The sequence below is a fragment of the Acanthisitta chloris genome, unplaced genomic scaffold, assembly GCF_000695815.1.
Source record: "Acanthisitta chloris isolate BGI_N310 unplaced genomic scaffold, ASM69581v1 scaffold14137, whole genome shotgun sequence".
NCBI classification, from domain to species: Eukaryota; Metazoa; Chordata; class Aves; order Passeriformes; family Acanthisittidae; genus Acanthisitta; species Acanthisitta chloris.
The window spans coordinates 1-23,118 of NW_008684379.1; the positions used below are offsets into that span (position 1 = coordinate 1).

Sequence of the window (23,118 nt, forward strand, 5' to 3'; positions counted from 1 at the left end):
TCCCTGAGCTCGGCTCCAGAAACCTTCCCCTCGTATTGGCACCTGATCTTGGCCGTGCGGGTGAAGGAGGGTAGAGCGTGGGACAGCACGGCAGGGAAGTGTGGAGTTAGAAATAACCTAACGTAATTCCCTTCCCTTAGCTGAATGCCGTTTGTTGGGGGTTTGTTTGTTTTTAACCGAGATGGGAATCGGAGTTATTTGCTTTGGGCCGGTGTCAGGTGAGTGCCTGGCACAGCTAGGGGAGCCCTGGAAAAGGAAGGCTCAGCAACTCGAGCTGGGAGATCACAGCACCTCAGCGGCGGTTTGGAGAAAGACCTCGATCGGTAGCTCAAGTGGTCGTTCAAGAGTTACATAAAAAAAATGCATGAAAGTTGTTTTGTGCACTTCCCTTGTGGTTCGGATACTGTACCTGCTCTGACTACTTTGCTTTGTGTGCTTCCTTACCTTGGAAAATTCAGAAAGTGTCACTATTTGTGGAACTGAACTCTGAATGTTCTATAGTTGGGAGAAGCTGGATTTGGGTGGCTGATAGGAGTCCTCTAAAGACTGGACATTATTTAAACTAATGTCCATAAATGTCCATTACCTGTATTGAAAACAAAGGATTACGTGGCTGCTCACTAGTGACTTTTCCACAGAACACTTTCAAGATAACACTGTCTTGGAGCTGGTTCTTGTGTGAAGGGAATTACATCTGGATTTGATAATCCTGCCTGACCCAGAAGATGCTTATTTCAAGCTAACTTTCCTTTTGTGTTTTTGAGAATATGTTGTCTAGTATCAAAATACAAAAAACCTGAAACTGATGAGTGGCCTTTCTTGTTTTTCCACAAGCAGGCAAATATTTATATTTTTTTTTTCCCCCGGATGTCCTGTTATAGTAATTGCTACAGACCAGAAGGGATTCGGGGGTTAACGAGTGGCCTTTCTTGTTTTCCACAAGCAGGCAAATATTTATTTTTTTTTTTTTCCCCGGATGTCCTGTTATAGTAATTGTTACAGACCAGAAGGGATTCGGGGGTTAAGGACAAGGAGGGCAGAGTGGGGAAGGATACTAAATACTCTCTCCCTTCCCTGAGAATCTGAGCAGAAGTTCTTCCAAGCAGTAGAACTGCAAGGGAAACCTTAGATACTGTGAGGATTTGACCTAGGCAACACCTGCTTAGCCAACAGCAAAAGTCTTCAGACAAATAATGATGTAAATGTGAGGGAGATTAGTTGAAGGCTCAGAGATAATAGAGACGGGAGTTAGACAAGCACCAAATTACTTATATTTCCAGATACTCTGTATGAAGAATGTAAGGAACTGATACTATGGCCATAAAACCTACACCCACACACTGCTGTGTCAGTGCTGTACCTGGCAGGTGTCACCTTGTGTCTTATCAAACTCCAGCCTTGAAACCGCACGGCATTGATTAGTGCTACTGTGGTACTCGTCCATGTAATTTGCCCTAACACGTTCTCACGTTAGATAATATTAAATGTCCCACCCATGGTATATAAATAACCAGTGCAAAGTATGTAAGACAAGAGAGTATTTGAAACTATGGTTTTGAAGGAAAACAAATGTTGAAGTTACTCTACTGCATGGCATCTAGACAAGAGGTACCATTCCTCTGCCTCATGTTGTCAGCTTATTTCATTTACTCAGCTGTATATTTGGGTGCTTTAAAGGTATTACATATGTGGAAAATCAGGTCTTGAAGTCTGAGTGCATATGAATCAGGGATACAGAAGGTTAAGCATGTGATGGCTTAGAAAAATATTCTTGGGTGTGCTGAGTGACATTGGTCCTCAGCTATTGAGCAGTACAGAGCAAGTGTGAGACACTGTCTAGGAGCAGCCCCAAGCTTTAGAAATCCCTCCTGCAATGGTCTCATCCCCCAGCTCTGTCTGTGGAGAAGGTGCTTACTGTCAGGCTGGTCGCTGCCTCTTTGATGTCATGAAGCCATAGCTCTGTTTAGCTACTGGCATTCTGTAAATACAGTAATAAACCAGCTGGTCCAAGGGAAGGCTTCAGCTAATCCTCATGACCTGTGGTGTCTAAAAATCTCCTGCTCGCTCATGTTAAGGGAGCCTGTTTGTAAATAGGGCAGGTCCCCTGCATAAGGACAGTGTTTTTATTCACACCCCATGAACAAACACCTCCACCCACTGTTGTTGTTTTAAAAGACTCCAGCTGCTCATGAATATAGGGTCAGGGAGGGCCGCCTAAATGTTTCTCTGTGCTTTCTCCCCAGCGCAGCCAGCAGAGCTGTTTCCTGTTCTTTGTTTCAAGGCTGGGGTTTGCGTCACACATTCCAAGTGGCATATGTGGTGCTCTTTCCTGTTTCAGGCTGTTTTCTGGCAGTTCGGTAGCCTCATCCAGGCCCCTTGTCGCTGCCCCTCAACTCCCAATCCCCACCCGATGAGTTATCATGTCTCTACACACTCAGGATTGCTTAAGATGCCTGTGTTATGTCATAACGAGGCTTCCAAGTTAACCTTTAACGCACGCGGAGTTCTGGGGGTGAACTGGAGAGCTTTGCTCTGTTCGCTGAAAGCTTGAACCCAAGTCTCCAGAAAGCTGTGAGCCAGTTTTCTGCTCTCGCTTGCTCATCAGCTGATCTGGAATAGCTCCATTAAAGTCACAGAGTTACACTGGTGTATAAAGAGTATGAGTAAGAAGAAAATCCACATCTGTAGGCTCATGCTTGTAAAGAGGGTTTTGGCCTCTGCCCTTACCCAATGTAAATGACCCCCCCATTAGCACTTCGTATTTGCTGATCTCAAAAGGAACAGATATTTTCTTCTTAGACAAGCTACATTGTATTCCAGATGTAATGCAGAAAATGAAGCACTGCTGGCTAACTTTTCTTTGGCGTTGATAGGTACTGCTGTCCCACATTTTGCATTTTAGCAGGCATAAAACCGATTTTGTTACTCCTGGTTTTGTATTTATCTTTTCCCCTCACCCTGTTGCAGGCAGGCACAGTGAAACATCGAGAGGGAATTCAGAAAAATATGAATCTTTGTTGCATTGGAGCTGACAGAAGAAGAGCTGAAGGACCCAAGCCAGAGCACATTGAAATCAAGAGAAAGACTTGCATTAGCTTCAGTGTGCTTTGAATCAGGCCCTGTGTGAAAATGCAGGATGGAGTGTTTATTCTTCTCTGTCACTTGTGGGCTGGGATATGCATGGTTTCTGTACACACAGAAATACTTCCAGCCTTTGATTTTACTCTTTTTTACAATTTATTTCAATCATTTTTAAAGTAATCTTTTAGTTCCTGCTGTTGCTCTTCCGGATGCTAGAAGTTAGCTGTGTTCATTGCAGGTATCTTTCAAGAAGTATCTGAAATAGACACTTTAAACTTCTTCTTTGAGGGCTTAATTGTATGTGAAAAATAATCGTTATTGAATTATGTACACATACTTACATCAAACTGTTTCTTGTCTGTTCAGAAATCCAGATAACAAGAAGTATTTCGCCAGACAGTTTTGGTAAGTTGTTTGTTGATGACTTTAATTTGTTGCTCTGAATTGGTTTTACTTTTTTGCCTTTCTGTTCACTTTGTAACACCATGGATGAGTTTATCACGGTGAAATATCTTAATACTCGTTCTGTTAATTTGCACAAGATTTCAAACATTTAATCTTTTTTTCCAGTGGCAGAGGAAAAGAGTTGCATTTAACTGTGTTTAGTATTGGAAACTGGTGTATAATAAATGCAGTAAATTTCGTGGTTCACACCTTTTTGTAGCCAGAAGTTCTACAAAATAAGTGACTGAGGTTAAAATTATAATAGTTTTGTAAACCAACTTTTAAATATTAATTAACACTGCTAACAGGAGGTCTTTTAGAGTTCTTTTATGCTGTCAGCATTCAAGCTTTGTGTTTTCATTCCGAGGCTAGTTGCTTCCAATCCAGAATATGAAGTTTGGCAGAGCTGGTTTTAGGAGAGGTTTAACCCTTCCCTGTTGAGCATTCACTTGGTGCCAAAGCTTTCTTTGAGGGTTTTGTCGCCGTAGGTGATATCTCCCAGGGGAAGGAAGTGTAAGTGTAGATCAGCCAAATGGAAAGGCAAAGCTCTAACAGGTTTTTAATAGTAAACTAAGTCAGAACGGAAAAAAAACCCCAACCAAATTCGTGGTCTGCCTATCATGCAGTCAGTGTCTGTTACCAACAAACTAACTTGATCCATGAAGGCATGACAGGCTTTCCACATTAAAAGGGTCTAAGCCACTTTGATCACTGTCACATTTTTACCCACTGCACTATCCAGCTCTTTTCCCTGGTTGTTTCTTTATTTTTCCCCATTTCCATAGGTACATAGAAGTTCATTGACATTTGCCCTGTATTCAGATCCTCATTCAAATTAATCATTTAAGCTGTTTTTCATAAACTTACACCCCTTTCTCTAGGATTAGATTTTTTTTCTTCTTTCCCCTACTGTAGTAAATGTTGAATCTCCTTTTCATAGGTTTCCTGAATAGCAGAACCCTTGACATAAGAGAACAGTATTTTCTGTCATTCTTCCCTCATAATGAAATGAGTACTATTTCTCCTTTTAAATTATCTTTAACCTCTTAGAAAAGCACAACAAAAAAACAAAGTTCAGTTTGGAAGGGAAAGATTATCATACCATTCCACATACTTCACTTGTTTTCAGAAGTCTGATCTTTTATCCTTACTAGACTGTTTCTCCTTCTAAGAAGTAGCTTGAGACAGGAAACCAGACAGCAGTCTGCCCTGATAAGGGAGAATATTGTCTAATGGAGGTGCCTCAAGAGCTTTTCTTTCTCCTTCTCTTAGGTTCAGTAAATATAGGACTGTAGATTGAACAGGGTTTCCATGGGCTTCATTATTCCTTGGTGAAGAAGACATTTTCTTAACGAGCACTTCAAGAACTTTATTGCCCAAAAGTTTTACATGCAAGAAGGCCATTTCCAGGCATGTGTCTTCAAAGAACCTGCAACAGTATTATCACAAATTTAATGGACATACCGATTAGTTTGCTACACAGGTGATAAATGATTATGTCAAAGCAGTTCTAGGTCAAACAAGGTGACGCGAGCAAAGTTATGATGCACAAGTTGTGCAGAACCACAGGGTTTTTTCAGCCTGCTTGCACACCTGAAAGGAAGAAGGTGTAAGATTTTCAAGTCCTTGCTGAAAAGCAAAAAGTTTGAAATACTAAATTACAGAATCCTATAGAAATGCTCTTTCTCTCCATGCCTATCAATGAAACTTCAAGGAGAATTCTTTTGCCTAGGTACCTTTATCTTTTACACAATACCCTAACTTTTTCAACAGTTATTACTGTTTCCCCATGGAAATCCCATGAATAAAAAAACACAGAAGGCTGCAGTTTAGTGAAACATTTTTTTGGTTTCATGATTCTCCCCTCTGGTATGTTCTTCATGGGCTGACTGCTCCTGTCGCCATGTCTGGACCTTTGTTCCTTCCTCTGCTCTTGCTTGCTTTGGCTGTGTCTGACTGCTGTGCTGAGCTGGAGAGTTCCTTTGCCTGCTGCTATTTTGGGGTCCAGTGCAGTTAAGCAGTTGCTTACTTCCCATTAAAGTTAATGGAACTTTAGAACTACTTTTTTGCTGACTCAGGTCTTCATGAGCAACTGATGCAGTAAGTGCAAACACATCTTGTTACTAGCTCTGGGAAACACTTCTTGTACCTTTCCCAGGGAATCCTGGTCTCAGAAACCATTTTTTTTCTCTCAAGATTCCACTGAAGATGACTTTTCACCTGAGTTTGGAAAACCTCCCTACCCTTTCAGATTTCATCGGTGGAGAGTCTTCTGATACTACTACTTCTCCTTACTATGAGGGGAAGTTTGATTCAAGGCTCACAGAAGAAGTCTTAAGTTTCAGAGCCTGAATCCCTAAGGGCTTGGACTGAAGAACTTTGGCCACATGACTTAGCACTGGCTGCTAGATACCAACAGTGCTGCAAGAGCTGCAGTGTCTTTGCAGAAGGCACTCATGCAGTGCTAATTAAGTAGATATCATTATATTATTCTGCAATTATACCCAAAATAACAATCATACCTCAAAGCTTCTAGACAAAGCCTCACTGCACCATGGGGCAACATTTCTTTGCTTCCCCCAGGCACAAAGATTGAGGAAGCAAACCCCATATGTGCTTTCAGGCTGCATGAAGAGAGGCAGAATTTATGGTCACCACCCTGTCTGCATTAAGAGTCAGGTCACTGACTGCTCTGCCAGGTATTTAATGAGAGCAGAGGCTCTATGTTGGAAGGAAGCTTTGTTGTTGGATGTGCACAGTCAAAACTGGCCCTCTGCCCCACCCTTTCCTTTCATAACAGGTCTGCAGAGCTGGTGGACCTTGAAGGTAGATGTGCAGAGCTGCTGGGAGTAGCTGCAATGCAGTTGCTCTTTTCCAGCTGCTCTGCAGTGCAAATGTGTAGTCTGGGTGCATTCTTGAACCACTTTGCATGTTCCATCCAGGGTAAATAATCCATACAATCCCTTATTGTCAGAATAGACATTAAGTACCTTTAAGCTTTCATTTACTCTTAATTATGTCTCAGAAACAATAAACCATGCACCTGTCAGGAAGTTAATATCGAGAAGTCTTCAGTCCTGACAAGGTGATGAGTTTTAAGGGTAATGAACTTCTCTTCTGGAATGGGTACCTTGCTGTATATTGGATAAGGACAGAGTTTGTGTTCTTTCTAGTTTGCTGTCTTCACTGGACTTCAGATAGGAAAACACTGAGGGACTTTGCCTGGACTTTACCTTGCACCTGCCCTTATTTGCATACAAAAACCAGTTGCTTCATTTGTCTTTCTGAAGTACAGGGCGTGAGCGAAATCTTATCAAGAGCCGTGTCCTGTTTGGACAAGTTGGACTGACTTGGCAGAGATCCACAGGGTGGAGTGAATGGGAGGAGGCAAGAAAGTAAAACTGGGTGACTTGTTAGCAGAAAAAAAAAAAAAAGAGGGAAAGCAAAAAAAAAAAGAGAGGGTGGAATGTTTGCCTACTGGAGTGCAGTTAATTATTTAGTTTCAGATTACACGCGTTTTAAATCCTTTTACCCCACATGAGAAAACCCTTTAATGCAAGATAGTTTATCTAATAAAGTGGAAGACAAAGGCCCTTATTTTCTAATGGACTTAATAGGAATATATTGTTGTCACCTCACCATTTTTTCCAGAGCACCTCAGGAATGAGAGATAGTGTTTTGATTTCCCACAGATTAGTTGTATATACTAAACAACTTGCTTTCAAACAAGTACATTCTGAAATCAGTGTGTAAAGTAGAACCCAACTGTTTTTCATTCCTCTGTAATAGAAACAGATAAGACTGTTTACCTTCCCTATTGCCCCTTCTCAAATGTTTAGGAGAGCAGTCGGGAGTATTTGAGTTAGTGGGAATGATTGTACAAATGCACCAGGAGAAACTTCTCAGTAGAAGTAACATGCTCTATCTGTGTGTGTGTACATGCATGTATCTGCTTGTGACTGTGGTCTAAGATATCAATTTGGAGTGTTATTTTTAAATACAAAGAGCATTGTCTTGTGAGTTTATTTGCAGCCCTAGGAACATGTCCTTTTGAGACAGATTTTAAATGGTGGATCCAGAGCTGGTTGATATTGACTCTGTGGCAATCCTGGATTGACAGGACCAAGCCTTACATATTAATTAATTTCTTGAAAATTGTTTTCCAGTCACTATCAAATGGGGGGAAAAACCTGCTAAGAATAACATCCTAGTTCTATACTACAATGCAGCAATAAAAGTATTGTCTTCCTTTGTTGTTCTTAGATGGCTGCACATGAGAAAGATTGAGAATTACTTTTCACTTTTATTCAGTGCAGTGTACCTTCTGTTGTCTCTATCAGACTGATTCCTACACAGTAATTTAGAGCCCTCAGGAAGCACTCAAATGTGTAGCTTGACATGTGAAACTTGTATCAAGTGTCTTTTCACATGCTTTCTTGGAGTAAAAGGTGAAAAGGAGTAACTCTTAAACTGAAGAAAATCCAATTCTAAAATTGCAAAAAGGACAGAAACAATGTGCATCACTGTGTTTACTTAGAACAAACTCATCTTTCTGTGTGGGAGCCTGAGTGGTGCATAGATACCTGGATACATTTCTGGAAAGACATTTTCTGAAACGTTAGTTCTACTTATGTGAAATGTTAAGAACCTGAAAAGGATAACCAGATAATGGTTATCTAAGAGAGAAACATTCAAAGAAAGAATAGTGTACTTAATAACCTTCTCACAAACATACTTAAGGTACTTAAGAAATTATCACACTTTAATAAATAGTGCCATCTTACACAACTGCTCCTAGTATTTATGAAATTATCACACTTTAATTAATAGTGCCATCTTACACAACTGCTCCTAAGCTAAAACTACATAGTAAGTTTAAACTGGAAATACATTGAGCTGCTTAATTTGTTTCACTTTGGGTTTGTGATTTGCTTTTGTCAGGCCTTTCGCTTTTGTAAGAAGAATTATGAAGATACTTTAATTTACTTTTGCTCCTTGTTTGTTTCCATTATTCAAAATGGATATAATATATCTGCATAAGTCTTTAAACTTTATTCATATACCTGAATAATTAATGGTAGACTTGTTACAACTCATGCCTCCTCTTTCTGGAGGGTCATAACAAATTTTAATCTATAAACACACATGATAGTTAATTACAAGATTGTTCATTAGTGTAGGGTCATTAGAATTGTTTTAATTTGAGCAGGTACATGTTAAACTTTTCATTTACATTTCTGGGAGAATTTTCCAGCCACAGCTACCAATCTGTTGGTGATCCTTCCTTCAGGCTGTGGGTGAATTGCCTGGACGGTGGAGTCTGGCTGCATTCCCTTCTTCCCAGTGCCATCTACTGGCCAACACTGAATGAGTCTCATTTACTTTTGTCCTCGCATCTTAATAGAGGTCACACCACTTCCAGGCAGGGCTGTGAATTTACACTATATGGTCAGAACTTGCTCCTGTATGTATAACCTCCAGTGATTTATAAACAGCTTGCCAACATCTAGATATCATTGTGAACAACTTTCCTTTGCTTCCTTTGGTTTTTACTCTGTATCCTTGTGGCTTTGCCCAGATGATGCTTCTCCTTTTCTTCACAGCATCTTTCCAAGTTGGCCATGGCAGATGTCTAGTTTGATAGTTATGACATGCTGTATGCTAAATAGTTTTTATTTCAGGCAGTTTGAGATTGGACAAGTAAAGCTGAGCATCGGAAAAGAAAACAACTGAAGCTGCATGGAAATCAGATTTTTTAAAGTGATTTTTTTTTTCATAGTTAACACAAATAGTTGTTGAATTGTCAGTAAATCAATTATGTCAAGGAAATAACTGATGCAATTTTTATATTAAGTCATTGCAGCATGTTGAATGTAGTCTGGATTAGTCCTGGATTTTTATATATTTTTTTTCTTTGCATTGATACCAGTGTCACTGTATGTGACTGTTCAATGTTTCTATTAGGACTCTTCGAAAAGAGACATCCCCTCCAGAATCAGTTCACTTGTATAAACAAGATTATTCTGAAGTTGTAATGCTGATGAGAAGTTCCTAGTCTAAACTGTGATGTGTTTAAACACTGACATATTTAAGAATCTGTTAGAGATAGATAAATATTCTCATTAATCTGACAAAATAGTAAGTTCTTTGCAATTCAGAAAGTTGATTAGGGTATTTTGTGTGGCTTTCTAACACCTTGTCTTTCCCCTGCAGGCCAGGACATCAGAGGCATCAGAACAGGTCAATAAAAAAGATGCTCATGTTTGACCCAGTCCCTATCAAGCAAGAAGTCATGGAGCCTGTTTCAGTGGTAAGACTTTTAAAACACATTAACTCTTGTGATGACTCTGAAGTATTTCCACCTTTAAATTCATATTAAGATGTCATTAAGCTTTGGACTAGCTTAGGAAAGCCTGTGAAGCTATATTTTGCTCTCAGGGCAATCAGATTCACATTTGAGGAAAACATTTTCTGGAGTTCATTTTATTGTCTTATAAATGACCTATCAGATTTGCTCTGGGAATGGGAACTGTTGCTGTTGCTCCCATCCCCAGAACAGAGAACATCCAAGTACTCTTCAGCTGCTGCCTAGGGATGTATTGCCTTGGGAAGCAGTTTCATGTGTACTTCACCTAATCAACTGCAGGCTCCTGCTGCAAGGGAAAGTGCAGGCTTTGCTTCCCTCCTTGCCAGCTTTGTCTCTTTTGGGTGACTGAAGCAATTGTGTGGCCAAAGAGTGATTTGGCACCTTTGGATCAGCTCACTGAATAGTCAGAATTGCTAACCTACCAGAAATACTCATTTTTGAGTGAGATCAGGAAGCTGATCTGACTCATTCTGTGTAGCTGCTCAATATTAGAGGTGTGCCAGTTTGGGCAGAGGGGAGCAGGAGGGAAAAGCACCTCCCCTTTCAGCAGTAGCCTGCAATAACATCAGATGAAGGGTAACATGAAACCACACCCCTAGGAAGGCTGATCAATTAAAAGGGTGAAGTCAGTGTACATAACTTAGTGTGTTAAACTCATGCTCTGTATGGCATCTGTCAGTGAAAAGTTTGTTTCCTGCTTTGATTAAAATATAAAATAATCATCATAAATTGAAATGCATTTGTAAGCAGTTTGATTTCTTCAGTGCTGTTAATTACACTTTCTAGGAGTTAAGGTTATATGCATTTTAAAATCACAATTTGACTTTCGTGGGGTTTATTTACTTGAAAGCAATGATAGAAAAATAATTATCACTGAAAGTGTGAGCATGACGAATTCCAATATTTGGGTCAAGGAAGAACCTTAGTATTGGCCAGTCTGTCACTTTAATCACAGTTATTAGGACCTTAGTATTGGCCATTCTGTCACTTTAATCACAGTTATTAGGATTAGTGATGATTACCTGTGATTATCTATGGATATCCATCAGAAGCAGAACATGGGCCACTTTTACAAAAGAGGTGTCATTACTGGTTTTTTGGTCCATCTTTTCTGCACATCTCCCTTCATCTCTCCAGGAAGGTTCTGCAGTGGCTTGGGGTGATGCACAGGACACACAAATGCCCCAAACAGTTGTGTGCTTTTGCAAGATGGACAGGGTTGGTCCCTCAATGGGCTTACCAGAAGAGGAGTGAGCATTCTTACCCAGACCAGCGGGTGAAGGAAAAACTGCAGTGGGAAGAACAAGAGAGCATTTCTGAGTCAAGTGCATTTCAAGACTGTAGTTCCAAATGTTGCTTATTCTATACAACATCCTCCTTATAGTAGTGTCTGCCGTGCATTAGACCTCTGGAGTGTTCATTTAACTCAGTGTGATGACTCTAACCAGCCATTAGAGACTACTCAGAGCATTTTACCAAATCTGAATGTTTTCCTTTTGGTTATTGCATAATGGGGAAAAAAAGACAGAAAAGAAAGAGCAGAAAGTCCAGAGGAAAGGACATTTTTCAAGTGAGGTTCCCCTCTTGGACACTACTCTGGTTTCCTTGATGGCTGAGGACTGTGTATTTTTCAGCTTCTATACACACAAAGGTAGTTTATCCCCAAACCCTCAAGGATGTGGCTTCCCCAGCTCTTCTTGGTCTTGTGGCTTCCTTGGAACTCTGCTGCTGCAGTGCCCCAGAAGGAACTGCTCTGGAGACACGTCCAAAGGGTGGAATTGTGATATGGAGAGAACACTGGAAAGACTAGCAACCACTGAGTTAGTTTTCTTGACTACCTTTGGAAGAGGTGGAATGAAAGAGAAGCAGTGTGGTGTTGTGGAGGTGCTAAGCATACTGCTGTGGGCTGACATAACTCAGAAATCTAAAATCAGGATTTTTTTGTCTTGTGTCTTTCATTCTGATAGCAACATTAGAGGCCAAATTAAATTAAGCCCCTTAGGAATTATTCACCCTTTTACCTGAACATACACTGTCTGTGGGTGTAAAGTCTCACTTTAAAACATCCCATTAGTTGGAGTGGGAGAAGGAAACAAAGTATGGTTTGGACAGCGCTTTATTTCAGGGTGTGTGGCTGAAAGGATTAACTATATTTCTCAGATGACTGAAGCTCTCACCCACAGGATTTCATCACTCTGCCATGGTTCATGCCATTTATTGAATTGAATTACTGAACACATCTTGTAATAGTTCTGAACGAACTAGTGGCAAAGTCATTGGAGTCCTACCTAAACATTTGCTGCAAGGACTTTTTTAACAGTTGGATAAATACCAGTTCCTTGTTGGTGAAGTTGCTTTTTGAAGTGTTACCATCTTTATTTGAATTGAAATAAAGTTTTTCTCTGTGTGGCAGAGAGTAGTAGGGAGAAGATTCTCAATCAGGCAGGAGAAGTAAGATATTGATTATGTGGGTGATCATGATTAGATTTATTGCTAAGGCAGTATCTAAATATTGCTAATGCAGTATATAATATAAGCAGGTCTAAAGGGTTATAATGTAAGCAGGTTCAGCTAGAAATGTGCAGATTTACAGCCTTTGGCCTTGCAGAAGGCACAATTACAAAGCAACAAAGCACCTATGGAGCTCCTTTAGGATTTGATCTCAGTATGTGTCCGGATCTTGGCACATCTTTGCTCTGGATGTACCCTGCAGGTTTCCCTGCCCAGGAGCTGCCTATAACCATGAGAGACCAGTTGTCCCAGTCTCCAGCAGCATTTTTACCCTTTTGCTGGTTGATGTGTACCAAAGGCAGTCGCAATCCTCACAGCTCCCCTATCTATAATGCAGTCATTTTAGCATCCAGACAGTTCCTCCTGAATCCCTACATGGTGTTCTTATGTTGGGGCAAATCACATTGCCCATCAGAGACAATTGCAAGGGAGAGGGGATGTGGGGAGGGGGAAGATGCAATCTGTTGTCACAGTCACACCCTGCCATCAGTCCCAAAACTGCTTGTTTCACTCATTTCTAAAGATAGCTATGTGCTGTGTGAGGAGTTGAGGTATTAAGTAATGTACTGGAATACACATGCCATGGTGAGAATGCTTTTTCATGTATTAGCTACTATTTGTATTAAATCCTGTTTATCCCCTTACATGATATTGATTTAACAAATAGTAGGTAAGCAGGTTCTTCACCAATTTCTGTTTTTCCAAGAGTGTAGCTAAATTTTAAAGTTAAATCATAGGGTTGTGTATTTTATAAAAGACTTGGTGAATTGCTTAAAATTTTGTTCATCTGTACAATAGAGAGGATGTTTCACTGTGGCAGCATAGCAGAGTTTGCAAATTATTTCAGAATAGTGCTTGATAACGTCCCCTTGTAGAAGCAGCAGTCTTCTGAGTAGTGACAGGTTGTGCTTGTGGAATATTTGGGCAGAATTTAAGCTTGACAGATTGTCAAGAGGAAAAGCATGGTGATTCTCCTTTGGGATTTATTGCTTTAATTGTATGAACCACAGGGATATGTTTCAAAAAGATTAGAAGTTCCTTTGATTTATTTTCCAGTTTTTGTGTAGTTTCAGTGCTCTGGGTTTGATTATGGACAAACAGAAAAGAAAGGTAAATGAATTGTCTTGTAAGGCCCAAAGAGGGAAAATGATGATATCAAATGTAAGAGCTAGATGAAGAAGACTGTAAAGGGATGTATGTTGAAATACAACCTTGCATCATTGTAGTGGTCTACTGTAGTGACATACTGTTCTGCACAAGGATGTTTAGGAAAGCAGAATTTAGGAAAGTAAGAATTTGTTGGGTTTTTTTCATTCCAAGTCAGACCAAACTCCTGCATATGCTGTTAATTCTAACTGTAGAAATCCAAGGAAAACATACCATCCTAAATGTTTTAGGCAAACAGAGCATTGATACCTAATTTTCCATTGTTCCACCAGAATACTTTGCATACATTCTAGGACAGGTGACTGCTCTTTCAGGCTGTGAAGTGTGCTCCTGCTTCCTGCCCTTGGTGGCATTTAGAAAAGTAAACAGAGGTAGTTGAGCTTTTTTTTTGTTTACTGTAGTTAATGGTTCCTATTTACAGAGACTGTGAAGTTTTTCTTACTCTCCCATGCTATATTCCCCACGGGTTACTGTCTGCTTTGCTGGCAAATACCGGAGAAGCAACTCCACATTTGGAAGCAGTGGTTCCTATCAACCTAGTGACAATTGCTGTGTCCCAGGGAGCTAGAAACTGAAACTTTGCTGTGCTAAAAGATACAGGAAACTTAACTTCAGAGCCAGGATAGATCTGAGTGTGACTTAGTCCACTAGGCTTCTTTGGTAGGGAAGCAAAACTGTTTTCCACTAGTGTGTCTGTTTGACAGCAGATATTCTCCTTTTCTGTGTTCTAGCATCCATCTCAACATTTTCACCCTTTTTCCCCCCCAAGCACATAACTTGTTACACCACATTTTTCTATGACAACTTTATCTGCAGTTCAGATAGAAACTTAGCAATTAAAAACACAGAGGGAAGAAAAGTATAGGAAAATGATTCAGCTTCCCCAAACTGCCAGAAAAAACAGCTGATGCCAAGTCTGTGCCATCTTAAATACAACAATGAAAACCTTCTATGCAAGATAATGCAAGGCATATGGGGTAAAACACCAAGTTCCTACAACAATCACTTCTTAAAAACATTCTTTTCTTCCTAATGCTTGGAAAGTATTTCTTGCTTGTCTAAAATGAATGTTTTACTTAGCTTTTCTACTTTACAGTTCTTTGTGCAACATTTTAAGAGTTTGGTATTTTTTCAACACAAACACACTTGGTGTTAGAGTGAAAAGAGGGTAACTTGATACAGAAAGGTTGCAGCTAGAGATGCTTTGTTCTTTAATAGACTTGACCAAAAACATTCCCTAAGACTTAAATTGCACAGGCTCCTTCCTTTCTAGCATTCTTGCAATCAAAGACATGTTCCTAGGTCATCCCTGACAAACCTGCAGCACTATAAATGTGCTGATGCCTAGTGATGGAATGTTTTCAGTTTGCTGAAACTGAATGAACTTGTACTGTAAACTAAAACCAGTTATTTTAACAGAAGTGCTTGAAGTTTCTTACCTGTGTAAGTTTTGATTTTTTTGGCTGTGCCCATAACTTGATCAGAATTAATAGATAGTAAATTCTCTGAAATACTAAATTCTATCAATATTTAATGGTCTTCATCACATAGAGTGATAATAATTTCATCGCTTGACTCAGCAGTGCTGGCAAGTCTTCAGACAGCACTGCTTGTAATAATGGCATTTTAATAAAATTCCAAGGAATCAATTACCATTAAAGATTAATTTTTTATCGATTAAACTTGTGAGAATAGTCGCAAAGAGAATATATTAAGTTTCAGAGGTTTTAATGTAATACTTACTGTTTGAAGATTAATCACCATTGTGCATGCTGCTTTATTTGAATATTTCATGGAATGGGTGACACAGCTTTGTTGTTTTATCACAGTGCTATGAATGCAGAAGGAAAATTTAAGATTTTCTAAATTCACTGTTTGAAACAGGAACTGCAAACACGAAAAATAGATTTGTGTCATTTTGCAAAAATAGTTTTAGTTAACATTGACATTTACAATGAACTAACTGTTCCTCCCTCACAGGGAAGACAGAGCTAAGAAACCAGGAACATGTATTGCTAGAAGTTTTCACCCCAGGAAAAAAAATAAATTGAAATGTTATGGAAATGATTGCATAACAATACAGTATATTTTATATATTTTATACTTTGGATCTGTTTCACTTTCTGCCATTCTGAACATGATTTTTAATCCCACTTACCAAAGTATTTTTTGTGCTAAAGAATTGATTGGTTTTTTAATACTAGTGTGAAACTGCTCAATCTTAATATGAAGGTTTACTTACTTAGAATCCAAAGACAGCATTTTATTTCAAAAATTGACAATAGGACTAAAAATCTGGACTGCATTTTCTATGTCTCTCTGCTATGTTAGAGCATCACATTGGTTTCCATTTCAAGTTAGCTGTTAGTAAACCACCTCAGTTTTCAACTCTCTTTAAATGCAAAATTGGTCTGGATAGTTGTTTAATAATACTGTATTCTGCAATGACTGTTAATACTTCATACTTCTTGGTTTATAAAAACTATATAAATAAAATACATAATAGTACATAAAATTATTATTAAAATGTGAAGATCATCACATATGTCAAGATTAGCTTTGGAGTTCATATTGTAATGAGGACTGGTAGCTACCACTAACAGGAATATTCTTCCAGCACACCAAATGTTTATCCTTTTACTCATTTTCCAAAATCACAGTGGCTAGTTAGCTACTTTATATCTCAAAAAAAAAAGTATAGGAAGGTTTAGAATTTACCTTGTGCACTTTTGAGTTTCTCACCCATTATTTAGTTCAGCCTTGTATTTTTTATTGATTCTAAGGTTCAGATACATAACTTCTTGCTTTAGTGATGATTGTTTTCTAACTATCTTAGCAGTTGATTGAGGCCCATTACTTGCAATTTTAAGCCAAATTTAACTCCCCTCTTGCTTCATTTTATGATCCTCAGAATAGTTATGTGCTGGGCATAGCACCATGAATTTCTCAGGTCAGCTAAGTGATGTGCAGCTTAATAACTGACAAGGAATTTTCAAGGGAGGAAAATAGTTGAATAACCCTCAAAGATCTGTTTTCATAATCAGTTTTACATTGCTTCTGACACAGGTACTGAATTAGTACTTGAATAACTTCCTTTGTGTGAAATCTTAGGCTTTATTTAATTCACTTTTATTTAGAAAGTACATTAAAGTGCTTTCTTGAAACTTTCATTTTACCTCAGTTTTATTAGGTGCTTTTCCTTTTCAGCAGTAATGTTGTATGTGTGTTGATTTATTATTTGATTTTCTTTCTTTTCCACTCCTCCTGACAGTCATACCCATCCAATTACATGGACCAAATGAAGCCAAACAAATACAGCGTCATTTATTCTACGCCGAGTATGTTGCACAGTAAATTCTACTCAAACCCCGAAGGACTGTCAAATGGAATCCAGATGGAGCCAGTAGACCTAACAGTAAATAAACGGAGCTCACCACCTTCAACTGGAAGTTCTCCTTCCCCACTAAAATTTCAGACTGTGCATAGGAGAACTTCCCCTGGATTGACTCTGTCCTCCCCCAGCTCACCTCTCAGTAAATTCACACCGTCACCCCCAGGAGTGCAGCCCATTTCCATGCCAATAACAATCCCACCTGTGATGGCTGCTGCTCTGTCACGCCATGGACTGAGAAGCCCTGGAATACTCCCAGTTATACAGCCTGTTGTGGTCCAGCCAGTTCCTTTCATGTATGCTCCTCATCTCCAGCAGCCCATCATGGTGTCCACAGTTCTTGCAGATGAGATGGAAACTCCAAGTAGCATGCAAGGTTGGTGTTGTTGGTGTTTGTTATGCCATCTCATCCTGGGGAAATAACACGATATCCAAGGACTTTTTTTTCTGCATTTTTTGCATTTTAGGAAATGGAACATAATTCCTATTTTTCCAGAAATTGTTGTGTAAATATTTTGCCAAACTTACCAAGGTTATAATCCATTCTAATTTATAAAGCTGTTTATCTGCTGAGGTCTGGACTGGTAACATTGTTGGACTGATGAAAATTAATAGAAATGTTTGAATTCAACAAACTCCAGTTCAAAAGGAGATAGACTAAAACTGGAAGATTTTGTATTTAGTATAAATTGTCGCACTAAATATAGAACTGGGGGATTTCTTTTGTTTCAGCTATAGATTTTTATGTATATTTTTCCATAACTCTTCATATTTTTTATGTGTCGCCTTCCCTCTCCTACCCTCCTCCATACAGTGCCTGTCATTGAGTCTTATGAGAAACCTACACTGAAGAAAACAATCAAAGTAGAGCCAGGAAGTGAACCATCCAAGACTGACTTCTATCCTGAACAGTTGTCACCTCCAATGATGACCTCATTGTCTCCCCAACAAGTAATGTTGCAAGAGTAAGTAGCCGACAGTAGTCCCAAGATCGGCAGAAGAATGGAAAACAGGTCTTTGCAGCAGTTCCCAGTTTTGAGGAGTGGGAAGGATTGTTGCTGTGCTTCAGAGCATGTGATAAAATAGAGAACTGTCCTCTCTCCCACTGTGAAATGTGATTTCAACTTTCCCCCTCCCCCTTTAGCAATACAGGAGTTGATAAGCATTTATGGATCACAACCACATAGATCTGCCATTTATATAATGCATTTCTGAAGTGATGCTAGTCCCAGCCTTGCAATTTACTGAAATCAGGACACCCAGTAAGGCAGTGATAACTTACTCATGTAAAACCAGCAGCAAACTGGAAAGATACTTTAAAGGCAAATGGTTCAGTTTACTCTGTGTCTTTGTTCAGCCTCTTTAACAAGAGCAAACCAGTAAGTGCTGTTCTTGTCTGGTACCACACCCTTCCTCCAGGGCTGAGACTTCAGCAGACTTGTCACCTGCATTAGTGATTTGCATTAATTATTTCCCAGTGAGTCCAGTTTCCCCAGGAAACCCATCCGCTGAGCAAAGAATATCAAATTTGGTATGGCATTATAGGTAGTGTTGTTACAAATAAAACCATTTGTGTAGTCCATGTTTCCAAAGCATCTCCTCTGCTTGCCCATGCAGATCATTATGTTCATGGAGACCCTCTCCTCACAGTGTAACAGCTGGAATTGCTTTTCAGCTGTCCTGTAGAGCTGTAGTTCTTCATTCTTAATGCCAGCACTTTCAAGTTGACATTCTGCTGTATCCTCAACAACACGTTTATAAGTGGTATTTTATATCTATCATTAAAAAAACCCTAGAGAAATCACACAACTTACAAGATGAGAGACCTAAACCTTTATTTTTAAAAAAAGCTGTTGTCTCCCAGTTTTGTCAATCTCTGCATTATGAGCTGTAGTTAAACAGCATCATTTTTAGCATTTTTCATAGGTTTCAACAGGCCAAAATGCCCTATTCAGGCACCTGAACTACATTGAAGGGGCATAAGAAACTGTCAATCTCACTTTTAAGTGACTTATTTTGCTGTAGTGTTAGTTCTTGGCATTTGTTGGTGGCATGTCTAGGGATGACTGTACTTTTTGGTACATGTGATAATCAAGGTAACTATGCAATTATTTCTAAAATGAAATTTAAAGTAATAATCCCATACCAAATAGAAGAAGCCTCATTAACATATTTTCATACAAGTGTTAAAGTCTAACTCATGCTGTCAGCATAGTGTGGTCTGTGTTAAAGGAGAAAGAGCTGTTGAAATTGTGACATGATTTTTGGAAGATGCTTTTCTCTATCAAAGAGGGACACTTGAGTGGGTAGACTTACATGAATTTGTATCTGGTTGTATAAGAGGGAATGGAAGAATTAAGGCTGTGCTTTTATTATTGGCACTTACTTAATATTTACCTCTGATTTTTGACACCGCCTTAACCATTTTTCAAAACTGCCACACCCTGACTATTGACAACATTCTGAGGCCCTGCCAGCCTCCTCTCCTCTAAAGGGAAAAGGAGACAAATTCTCAGTGCTTTTTCTACACACTCTTAGGTTGAAAATCATCACAAACATCGTATGGCCAATACCCTTTTTCTCCCCTTTTCCAGATGTTACCAGGACTAGCCCCCACAGACAGAGATTTAATCCAAGTTTATTTGGTAGCCTAAGCCAGAGCTTCTCTAAAAACACAGTATGCAACAGTGTTAAAACTGAGCATTGCTTTGGAGAACTGTTCCTGTGGAAGCTAGAAACCTGCCTTGCTTATTTAAGAGTATGTACATCACCGCCTGGGATTTCCTGCCATTATAATATTTTTAGCTAGATTTAATGTGTGCTTGAAGAGTACATCACTCAACAATCACAGAACCACACAAGAAAGAGAATTTGGCTTCCAGTTTCAAGCTTGTAACTATAAAAGAATTAAGAATGGAATTAAACTTTTTCCACACTGGTAATTCCCATCCTGCTGCTGTGGGGAGTACTAGAAAAAAATTTTCTGCTTAAACCATGCACAAGATCTTCTGTCTTTAGCACATGCCCTTTATTTTGCTGAGAGAAGTAAGTATTCAGTGATCTGAAAACTGGGCCCTAAAGGAACTTGGTCCAAGTAACTAATAGAACCTAGTGCTGTGATGTTTGTGATGATTTTCAGCCTAAGAGTGTGTAGAAAAAGCACTGAGAATTTGTCTCCTTTTCCCTTTAGAGGAGAGGAGGCTGGCAGGGCCTCAGAATGTTGTCAATAGTCAGGGTGTGGCAGTTTTGAAAAATGGTTAAGGCGGTGTCAAAAATCAGAGGTAAATATTAAGTAAGTGCCAATCCAGTTGGTAAAGAAATGTGAAGTACAGTCACTGAGAAAAGATAGGAGTTCTAGAAAACTCATTTCTGTGGCATGGAGGAACTGCTTTTGCAACAAGGAATGCTAAGTCTGCACATTGTATTCTGAGTTTCAGCTAAAAACAAACACATTAAAAGCTTTGGTACAGATCTGCTAACAGCTTGAAAAATGCAATACATTTTTTGACAAGCATACTTGCTGCCCTTCCTAACATTGATGGGGAAGAAAGAATCAAGGTTGTCCCCAGTTCTACGGTAGGTGTGTCGCTGACAGTCAACAACACTTTTTCAGAAGCTCATATGTTTGGACATGTGGGTTGGTTTGTTGCAGAAATCCATATGTAATTAGTACAGGTCTTACCTGCACTGTACCTGTGGGCTTTGAAAGCAAAAAACGATGTTTGTGAAGGTGGAGGGACAGCTTCAGACATCCTGTGGGTGTGCCACACAGGCTAAACTCTACTTTTAGGAATTGACGTCAGTGGTGCAGGGACGCCGCACCCTCCTGCCAGCACCAAACAGGAAATTCTTAATTACACTCAAAAGGAGTGGCTGGAACAATAAAGGCTGAGTTCTGCCATGAAACCCTAAAGATACAATTTCTTGAATAATATGGAATGGCTTTTTCCAATTATGAGTGCATTAGTTACATTTGAAGGAAAACAGTGAACAAGAAAAGTTGAGTATGAACCCAGTTTGAGAACTCTGAGTGAAAAACAAGAATTTTAAGGGATTTTTTTTTTCCTTTGCAAGTTTAAAAAAAGCTAGGAAGTGGTAAAAACGGCTACACCATGCCACAAAGTGAGTAAACATTTAAAAATATTACTGCTAGAATACACAAAATTTGCTAAACTCTGTTGAATTTTTCGACATGCATGTAATGTTGTTCTTTCTGCCAAGAGACAGAGTGCTAGTGAATAAAAGGTTCTGTTATGAATCATACTAGCTGAGGTTTGCTGTGCTAAATGTTTTTCATTTTTAACATTCAATCTGTCTTTGCAGGAATCACCCTTCAGTTATAGTTCAGCCAGGAAAGAGACCTTTACCTGTGGAATCTCCAGACACGCAAAGGAAACGCAGAATACATCGATGTGATTATGAAGGCTGCAACAAAGTCTACACTAAAAGCTCCCATCTGAAAGCTCACAGAAGAACTCATACAGGTCTGAGCATTGCTATGCTTCTCTGTCATCAATCTGTGGTAAAATATTAGGCTAAGCTTGTTGTTTCCGCTAATGGCCAGGTGACCACAGGTGTAAATAACAAACAGCAGGAGTTAGATCTGGCATTGTGCTGGATATAATTACAGGCTGAGCAAAAGACAGAGGCCATAGCAGGAAAACCCACAACAAGAGGCTGTCAGCCAGAGCAGGTTGATGGGGTATGCTGGGGTGCTTTACATTCGCTGGTTCTTCACTCATTTTGTGTCCAGTTGCTTTCAGATTACTCATTTTGCACAGCCTGTAAACACCAAATCAATTCAAATTGCACTGCCTCACCTATGATGTCACTGTGAAATTTGACTGAGACTTCCATGGGTGTAGCCCATTTGCAGCAGTCTGGTCTGTGTGCCAATTGCAAGCACATCTGCTCTGTGGACATGCTAACCACTGGTCCAGCAGTGCTCTTTTCTGAGTGTTCCAGTAAACATGTCCCCATCTCTGTTCTCCACAGAGATGTTCATCTTGGCATGCTGAATGAGTATATATACACACCCAGTGTTTTTTACAAAGATAAGAAGATATTTTTAGGTAAATGGAGCCCAGTTCATGTCTGCTTTACATCAAGCCAGCCCTTTACCTGTTGGGCAGCACAGTGGTGTTAAAGAAGGAGGATGATATATTAGAAAGTAATGATTGAGAGAGATTTTAGGGTGAGGCACTTGTGACAGTGGTGCCAATTATTTATATTGCATTGAATTTCAGAAATCACAAGAAGAAAGGTAGCACAGTCCTTTCCCCCAGCTAGTCTAGAATATGTTTTGAAAAGACTTGAACAAATGCTTAAACCTTCACGCTCCTGGGATTGATGAGACAAAACAAGTGCTAATATGACAGAGAGGAACAGAGAGACAATAAAAAATAAGTTGTGGCAGGAACCAACTTTTTGGTCTGTTAACTTCAACTACACAGTGTCTAGCACAGAGCACTCTGTAGCCTCGTGCTGTTCGGGTGCTTTTTGAGTAAGCATTGAAGTACTCGCTGAAATTCGACAAGGCAAGAGAATAAATCTCAGATATTTAGCTGATGTGTTTGTGTCTTAAATCCTCATTTCTGTGTTTGCTTTTCCAGGTGAAAAACCATACAAGTGCACGTGGGAGGGATGCACGTGGAAGTTTGCTCGTTCTGATGAACTGACGCGGCATTTCCGCAAGCACACAGGGATCAAACCCTTCCAGTGCCCAGACTGTGACCGTAGCTTTTCGCGTTCGGACCACCTTGCCCTGCACAGAAAACGTCACATGCTAGTCTGAATGTCTTCTGTCCCTGACTTCTGTCACACTTTTGTTTGTTTTTTACACATGCAGTTTAATTTGGATTCAGCTGGTCTGGATCTCCGAGTTTATACCATTAAAAGCTTACGTATGGTCAGTAACAGATGTTATCTAACCCTTCTATGTCCTTGCCACGGGTCAGACCTAAAGAATGTGAACACTTCTTTTTTTTTTTTTTTTTTTCTCCTGGGGATGCTAAGCAAACCCTTTCTACATTCAGTATGTTTAATGTATTCCATTTGTGAATAAGGGAATTTGTTAAACTAACAGCTTTTGTTGGTTTCTTCATATTATCAACCCAGCATATACTGATAAAAGTAGTAAATGTTACTGAATATCCAA

The 23,118-nt window shown here is 39.4% G+C and overlaps 1 protein-coding gene across 1 annotated transcript; it reads left to right on the forward strand.

Moving 5' to 3' along the window:
• The first annotated feature begins 3,444 nt into the window (after positions 1 to 3,444).
• Positions 3,445 to 23,118, forward strand: KLF3 (Kruppel-like factor 3 (basic)). Its single transcript, XM_009079320.1, has 6 exons — positions 3,445 to 3,486; positions 9,739 to 9,835; positions 16,842 to 17,337; positions 17,776 to 17,926; positions 21,285 to 21,445; positions 22,574 to 23,118. Exons 2-6 carry the CDS (start codon positions 9,779 to 9,781, stop codon positions 22,753 to 22,755), a joined length of 1,047 nt encoding a protein of 348 aa, XP_009077568.1. The 5' UTR covers positions 3,445 to 3,486; positions 9,739 to 9,778; the 3' UTR covers positions 22,756 to 23,118.

Coding starts and splice junctions, on each gene's coding strand:
- KLF3 (XM_009079320.1), top strand. CDS start 9,779: ATGCTCATGTTTGACCCAGTCCCTATCAAGCAAGAAGTCATGGAGCCT. Junction 9,836..16,841: donor TCATGGAGCCTGTTTCAGTG/GTAAGACTTTTA, acceptor TCCTCCTGACAG/TCATACCCATCCAATTACAT. Junction 17,338..17,775: donor AACTCCAAGTAGCATGCAAG/GTTGGTGTTGTT, acceptor TCCTCCATACAG/TGCCTGTCATTGAGTCTTAT.